Source organism: Sminthopsis crassicaudata, chromosome 1 (assembly GCF_048593235.1).
Source record: "Sminthopsis crassicaudata isolate SCR6 chromosome 1, ASM4859323v1, whole genome shotgun sequence".
NCBI lineage: Eukaryota > Metazoa > Chordata > Mammalia > Dasyuromorphia > Dasyuridae > Sminthopsis > Sminthopsis crassicaudata.
In genome coordinates this window covers 720,881,467-720,889,567 of record NC_133617.1, presented here as the reverse complement: position 1 = coordinate 720,889,567, position 8,101 = coordinate 720,881,467, and the positions used below count along the sequence as shown (strand labels likewise).

Sequence of the window (8,101 nt, the reverse complement as noted above, 5' to 3'; positions counted from 1 at the left end):
TGATCCAAGGCCCCAGATCGTTAAGTAGATTTTTTATCTTTTTGGCAAAGCTTATATTGCAGAAAAATTGCAATTGTTTTGCTCAGTCTCTTTAGAACTGAAACTTGGTCCCATCTAAAGCTCTCTAAGCCTTTATGAAAGACTTCTCAATGGCATAGATCTGCAATCTTTCTATAAACCATCTCCCCATAATTCAGAGCCTACCCAGAGTCCAAGAAAATGGTACTGGGACTCTTTATGGCTCCAGAAATTAAAAATATCTATAAATAGACATTTATATTTAAATGTAATTGGTTTCCCTTGTAATCATATGCCTATTATTTTATACATTTAAAAATTTTATTCTGAGAAAGGGCCAAAGCTCCATCATACGGCCAAAGGGATTCATGAAAAATAAAAGGTGAGAAGGTTAAATGATCCAGTGAATAGAGGTCTGGAGTCAGGAAGGCCTGAATTGAAATATGGCCTCAGACAGTTAAGATGTGTGAGCTTGGTTGGGCAAATCATTCGACCTCTTTTTACCTAGTGTCCTCAAATGAAAAATGGGTATGATAATAATAATAATAACAATAATAATGAATGTCTCCCAGGTTTTTTAAGGATCAAATGAGATATTTTCAAAGCCCTTAGCCTAGTACTTGATACCTAATATGTGTTATATAAGTGCTAGATATTATTATTATTGCTAACAAAAGCCCTTGCTCTGGACAAACAAATACTGGACAAAGAGTCAGAATTTGTCTTCCATCCCCTATTCTAGTCATACCCCAAGGTTCTAGTAGAATGAAAGCTCCATGGTGGCAGGGTTTAATGTTTACCTTCACTTTTCCCTTTCCTAGTACTGTGCATTTAATAAATTTAATAAATGTTTATTTGTTAATAATTTAATATTTAATAAATGTTTGTTAAATTGAATTTCAATACCCACCAGCTCTCCTGAAAGCAGTCTTTCTTCAAGGTCATCAGCACTCTCTTCTTCCCTAAATCCTTTTTTTCCCCTTATTCTCATTCTCTTTTATCTTCCTGAGGATGAGATACTGTTGACCTCCTTGAGAACTCTTTTCTCCTTCAACTTCTATGAGCCTGCCTTCTCATAGTTCTTTTGCTCCATGTTCTGTATGCCTCCCACACCTTAGTTGTGGGGACCTCCTTTAATGTTCCCCTTTCCCTTGGTGATCTTATTTACTCTTATTGCATTTTCTTTGAATCTTTTCTTCCAGCTTAATCAGTTTTTCTTATAATTCTTTGTGTCTGTTCACACACTCCCCTATGAAAAGTAATTTTTTTTTGAGATCAGGGATCTGTTGTGTTTATATTTGCATTTGAATTTAAACTTGCCAGATTGGTTTATTAAAAAATAATATCATCAGTCTTTCAGAGAATTCTTCATAAATTAAGAGCTCTATCAGTGGGTTCTTAATAAATACTCAATTAATTGAGTGAAATCATAGGATCCCACAGTGCAGACTTCTTGACTTTGTATCTAGTTTTTATTTAATGTTTATGGAAGAGATTGTATATAGCTGTGAGAGCCATTTTAGCCCTTCTGAGTCTCGGGTCCATATTCACAAAATAAGTGTTGAACTAAGTGATCCCTAAGCTATCTTCTCCATAAGGATAGAGAATATTGTGTCAAATGGAATGAGCAAAATTCTCTTAATTTAAGGATCTCCTTGAAGATAGAGATTATTTCTGTATGCTGTTCTCAAATTTCCAATGTTGAGCAGGATGTTTAACATACAGTAGATATTTAGGTGATGCAGTGGATAAAATACCAGGCTTGGAGTCAGCACTCATCTTCCTGAGTTCAAATTCAGCCCCAGACACTTCTTAGCTGAGTGAACCTGGGTAAGTCACTTAACTCTGTTTGTCTCAGTTTCCTCCAAGCTAAAAAAGGAAATTGCAAGTCATTAGTGTCTTTGGCAAGAAAATCCCAAAATGGAGTCAGGAAGAGTAAGAAAGGACTGAAAAGTGGCTTATCAAAAACAATAACAAATAAGTATTTGATTGTCTGCTTTGAATTGAGCTTAGAACTGGCATAGTCTAGATTTGGGGAAATCTTATGACTCAGTTTATCAATCCAAATCTGAATGGCAATTCAATCATAAGTATTTTGTAATAGATGTATATTTTGCAAAATTTGCTTGTATGTTGAGTTATATGTGTATGTGCGTGTGTATATATACTTATTGTTGTCCAGTATGATATAGGGCAAAGTAGGAGCTTTGAAGTCAAAGAAAGCAAGTTCAAATATGGACTTGTGCTACTTTAGGAAGAAAATGGAACTTCTCTGGGACTCAGTTTACTCATCTCCACAAGGTGGAGATTGGACTAGATGACTTTTAAGGCCATTTCCAGTTTTAGGCCTATGGGTATGTTATTGTATCCTAGAGAATGTAAACCCTTCAAGGACAATTACTGTTTCATTTTTGCTTTTTTAAATGTGGCACCTAGTATAGAGCCTGAAATATAGTTGATTTTTAATAAATGACTTTTGGATTGGATTTATAGAGTGATTATGGGACCATTAATGTTACATATCTTTATTTTATTATTAAAGCATTTGTAAAGATCAGATGATCAGTCAATAAAAAAATAAAATGAAATTCTAGGCAAATCTCGTTCTTATGTAGACCTTGTATTGCTAGGACTAGTTGAGTCTAGAACTCAAGAAAAAAATGCATTATTTTAGTAAAAAGCTGAAATGGAACTGTGAGCAAAATCTTGCATTGCTGACTACAACTAGAAATTGCTATTTTCTCAAAAGTGAAGACTGCTGTCATTGTGACAAGATATGTGGCATCTTATCTTTGTTTAGTGACTTCTTTCTAATTAGCTTATGTTAGACATAAATCCTTAATACAAAGATGGTATTGAAAACCAATTGGAAACACCAACAAAAGAAGGGACATTTAAATTCCTTCTGGCCACTTGTCCTGACTTCCAGGCACATGGGCAATTTTTCTTGCAAGTATCCCATAACCTATTTCTAAATGTCACAAGCAGATAATTATATTTGTTTCATTTACATAATTTCAGTTGATAATTCTAATTGGCTCTCCAACCAATAATCCCTAGGCAATATATGGTTGAACATCTCTCTTGTAATGCCTAATACACATGATCAAAAGTTTAAGATGTTTCTCATTGCGATCTATTCTCTTTCATAAACATGCATTTATGTTGGGTGATTTTGTATCAACTTGAACATTAATTTGCTAATATGTTTTTATATGTCAATAATTAATGGCTATGCCCAATGGTGGTTGCCAATGTTCTGTACTTTATAGAAAATTGAATTAACTATCCAGATATTTTCAGTTTATAGTGGACTTTTTACTCCATGAATGTTTTGGGAGTATTAGTATTTTTTGTTGACTGCACTGGAAATTATAAAATGTGATAATTACTAAGTAGGGACAGCTTGATGGAGTAATGGGCTTGGAGACAAGAAGATCTGAATTCAAATCCAGTCTTAGAGACTTACCAGCTATGTGATTCTAAGCATGTCACTTAAATTGTCTCAGTTTCCTCAATCATAAGATGGGGTGAAATAATAGCATTTATCACATCACAACTTGTGAGATTTTTAAATGCTGAGTACAGTCCTTGGTAAATAGTAGGCACTATATAAATGTTTCTTCCCTTCCTTTAGTGAAAATCTCCCTTTAGGTAGTAACCCTCTGCTTTTTTTCACTCATTCTCACAACTCTCCTCTTCTAAGTGAAGTCTTAATTCAAAGTATTTTAAAAAACAGAGACCTGCGAAGCCTTCATCACTAAACCACTATATATAAGTAAATCTTGGTTCTCTATAGGACAGCCACTTTCTTGGGATCCAAAGGCAGAAAGGTTTCTCTTGGGAGCAAAATATCAGATTCTATTGTAATTTCAGTTTAGCTCTCCTTTCTGACTTAAGTGGGGCTTTTAAAACCCTGCTCCGCAAACCACAGTTCAACTTAATGGAGCAAGAGGGACTCTTTAGCATGCCGGTTAGGGTGCAATTAAGAGTCAAAATTTAATGGCCTTGTTTAGAAAAAGGAGGTGAATACAGGCCTTAATAGAGAAGAATGAAGTATTTTAAATTCAGGCTTTCATTAGATGGCCTTATTACAAGTGTGGTAACTGTGAGAGAGTCTCAAATTTTGGTCCTTTAAAAATAGTTATGGTGGCCTATGATTGTGGCCAACGTGAAGTCTCTGGCTATGAAACAATAATATGCTGAGGAATTTCATCAAAATTTCAGTCAATTCAATGCAAAAAAAGGCAGCGAGAACACAAAATTATTCATATGTCATAATACAGACCAAATAGCCAAATAACCTGTTTTGTTTTTTTTTCCCCCATTTTTGAGCATTTGTCCTATGCTGATAGAAAATGCTAGTGTGGCTGTCTGTAAACAGTCTTTGCAAATTCATTAACTAATGACAGTTTGGTTGGTAGCTGGGAGTAGAAGGACAATCAATTGTTAGCTTAAATAAGACCACTGCTTGGACGAGAGCTATTATTCCACTTGATATTGACTGAGCCAAAGGCCTTACTTACATAGGAGCTGTAGGCTTAAGCAATTCATATATCCTTGGGAGACTTAAGCTCGATATCTCTTACTGATGGGCAGTAATGACTTGTAAAAAACTCCAGGCCTTAGTTTAAACAGAAGAATGTCAACACAATCTTAGGGAGTTAATGAATAGCTGTTCCTATTTACAGGATGTTAACCCAATTCCAGTCTTTACCCACGACACAAACCACTTGGATCCCCTGGCACAAAATACTCACATGCCATAGTATGGGCTCTTTCACTTGATAAATACCCGTGTGTTTCACATATGTCAATGTGCCCTACTTCATGTGCAGGCAGAGTATTAAGGTAGAAAAATAGTAAATATAGAGGTAGATGATTGGAGATCAAATTCCAGCTTTGTTACTTACTACAGCAAAAGTGGTACAGTGGCTAGAGACCTGGATCTGGAGCCAGGGAGATGTGCATTCAAATTCAGCAGGAGACACTTAACTGTGTAACACTGGAAGAATCATTTGATTTCTGTCTGCCTCAGTTTTCTCATTTGTAGAATGGGGAGAAGAAGACATCTACCTCACAAGGCTGTTGTAAAGATCAAATGAGATATATGTAAAGTGCTTGGCAAACTATTATCTAGTCTATCACTCTATTAATCTATCTATAGATACACAATACATATAGATAGATAGATACATGTGTTTATGTATGTATTTGGGCTTTTATTATCACTTATGTGAGCATAGGCAAATCCCTTATTCCCTGCATCTTAGGCTTCTACTCTGTAGAATGAAGGGCTTGAACTAGATGGCTTGATGGTGTCTCTTATATCTTCAGTCATAGAGGGGTTCAAGACAAATTGAGCCAATGAATGATGGGTCAAATGGGGTTGAAAATGTTATAATCTACCATCAATCTACCTGTTTACACCCAGCAGTTTACTCCGAAAGGCGCTCCCCCATGACAAATGAGAAGGAATCATTTCAAAGCGGATCAAATAGAAAATAATAATTTATTTTGACCTCATCTTGATGTCTGTAACTCATCATGATTCCATGAAACTGCTTATTCAATTCAGTACATTCAACTCTACAAAGCAAACAGATATCAGAGGGGGGCACTTAAAAATCACACAGACGATCTCGTATCAACAACTTTCCTGTACATGCAAATTCTTTCAACAGGCCGCAACATTTGCAAACATGCTTGAACCTCCTTTAAAGCCACAGGATATTCTGCTTCAGGCCCTTCTTGTTTAAACCTTGGTGCTTCCTTAGAAATATCACAAAGAAAAATGTTTAAATGTGGATCACAACGCTAAACACTGCTGGTTTGGTTATGTGTGGGAAGTAGCCTCGAACAGCTCACACAGAGGGAAGTCAGTGATGCTGATCTGCCAAACAACTTGAGCTAAAATATCGATAAACTGGCCCTAAGTACGGCAGCCCCAGGGCAAAGTAATGTTACAAAAGAGGGTTTTTGTAAAAATACATACTGGCAGTTGTATTTGTGTTTCAGGCAGAAAAAGAAAAGCATGTCTAACTTTTTAATATGAATATAGTTTAAACAAATTCTTTCATGTAAGTATGGTTAATAAGAAGATTTCTGAAATTTAAAACATTTTATGTAAAAGGTAACAAGTAAAAAAGTACAATCAGTTATCTGAAAAAAGCTGTTTGTTAATATTGCCTTCAAAGAGAGTCAGGGTGGTTTTCTCCTGTTAAAACAGTTATCACACCCAGTGTTGTAGAGTTCAGTTTTTCACCTATAAACACAAGGATTCTATTTATCTTATATACAAAAACTTGCCACATTGAACGAGGCAGGAATTTTGACCCCAATGGTAGAGTTATTTTTTTTTTTTATATATACACGATTTGGAAATGGAAATTATACAGTAGTCACTGATAAGAAGGAATTGTATACTCTAGTGCCATCAGGGGACTTTGTGCCGTGGGTTAAGAGTTCTTGGATCGTCATCCAATTATCAAAGATTTTTTTGTTTCTCTTCTTCATCATCTTTTTGTGACTCAGTTCAATGATGTTCATTTCCTTCTTCTCTTCGGCCCCTTGCTGCTCTTTCAGGCAATCCAGCCTGCTCTGCATCATGAACTCGCGCCTTCTCCTCTGCTCTTTTGCTTTCACGACGTGCTGCTTCCGTTCCTCTTTGCTCCAATAGCGCCCCATCTTCATCTCGCTGATGGCGTCGTCGTCTGTTGTCATCCCGCTGCGCTCCTCTCGGATCTTCAGGGCACGCTCGCGGAGGAGCCGGTCTCGCACCGGGCGCTTGGTGATGTAGCGAGTCCCATCACTCCTTATCTTCACCTTCCACTCCATTCGGGGTTCAGACTGGTTGGAGGCGTTCAAGTCCTTGCACATGCTGACCAGACTCATCTGGCTCTGGGCATACTCCACCGCTGACTTCTGCTGGATCAGCTGCATGTAGCTCTGGTAGTGCTGGGCGTGGGCGGGGATGTGAGCGTGCTTGTAGGGGGAGTGGTGATAGGGCGACAGGTAAGAGCCCCCCAACTTTGGACTCTGGCTTGGGCTCTTGCTTTCCTCACTAGACTTCTTCTCTTTGCTCTCCAACTGTTTGCTGAGGTCAAGCTCTTTTGGAGAGGGGGAGTACTTGGGGCTGCTGGTCTCTGGGCTCTCTGTGATGGAGAGCAGATTCCTCTGAGACACTTTGCAAGCGGCGGAGGCGCTCATTGCCCCATCGCTGCCCTGGCAGCTGATGCTCTCTGCGATTCTCCGCAGGGAGTTATCTGGGGAGATTTCGAGGGTGAGTGGGGTGCTGCGGCAGCTCTCTCCGGTGTTGTAGGCGCTGGAACTATCTTTGTCAGATTTCTCGGGGAGTTCCGTGATGTCTGAGAGCTCGTGTCTGCGGACGTCAATGCTGGTGTTGTAATTCCGGAACCCGCTGTTGTGCAGCATCCATGACTCCCGATACTGATCCTTCAGCTGCTGCATTTTGTGAGCCCGGACAATGTTCAGACATTCCAGCTCGATGTTGCGTAGCTCTTCGTTCAGCATCTCCAGCTCTCTGTCCACACTCTCGGGGTCGCTCTTGCTCACTTCGAGGGCACTGTTCTGATAATACAGGCTGTAGGGATTGGCACTCTTTACCTGGCACTTGAGTTCGAGGAGTTCCCGAAAGCGCTCACACTCGTCCACCGGGATCCCAAGGAAGTCGGCGTCCGTGCAGTCGGCTGAAATAAAGGACTCGTTGCTGAAGGGCGCGTCTCCGCTCCCAAGGGTGTCCTGGCTGTAGGTCAGCTTCCTCTGGCTCCCCAGAGTATTGGAAGACGTGGTGTGGTCATCGGCGTTGTTCTCCTGCTCGGAGCTCTCGTCGTTGCGGGAGCTCTCATCATTGCGGGTGCTTTCGTCTGTGCGCCCCACGCCGCTGTCCTTCTCGTGCTGGTTCGACAAGATCGTGGCGGTGTCCGTGGTGCCTTCATCTTCCTCACGCTTTTTCTAAACAAACAAACAACAACAACATTGCTGAAAAGAGGAAAGTATATAGGACCAATTTCCCATTACGAAATTTCATCTTATTAAAAAACTTTTTTTTTTTTATTTTTTT

At 39.1% G+C, this 8,101-nt stretch overlaps 1 protein-coding gene across 2 annotated transcripts in view; it reads right to left on the bottom strand.

Annotated features, from left to right (window-relative positions):
• Positions 1 to 5,511: 5,511 nt before the first annotated feature.
• The window catches only part of PDZRN3 (PDZ domain containing ring finger 3), a 277,947-nt gene continuing 275,357 nt past the window's right edge, over positions 5,512 to 8,101 (bottom strand). For both annotated transcript variants that reach the window (XM_074284090.1, XM_074284091.1), the window contains one exon: positions 5,512 to 7,992. In XM_074284090.1, coding sequence (XP_074140191.1) covers positions 6,409 to 7,992 — 1,584 coding nt within the window. In that variant the 3' untranslated portion in view covers positions 5,512 to 6,408. The remainder of the gene's footprint in view (positions 7,993 to 8,101) is intronic.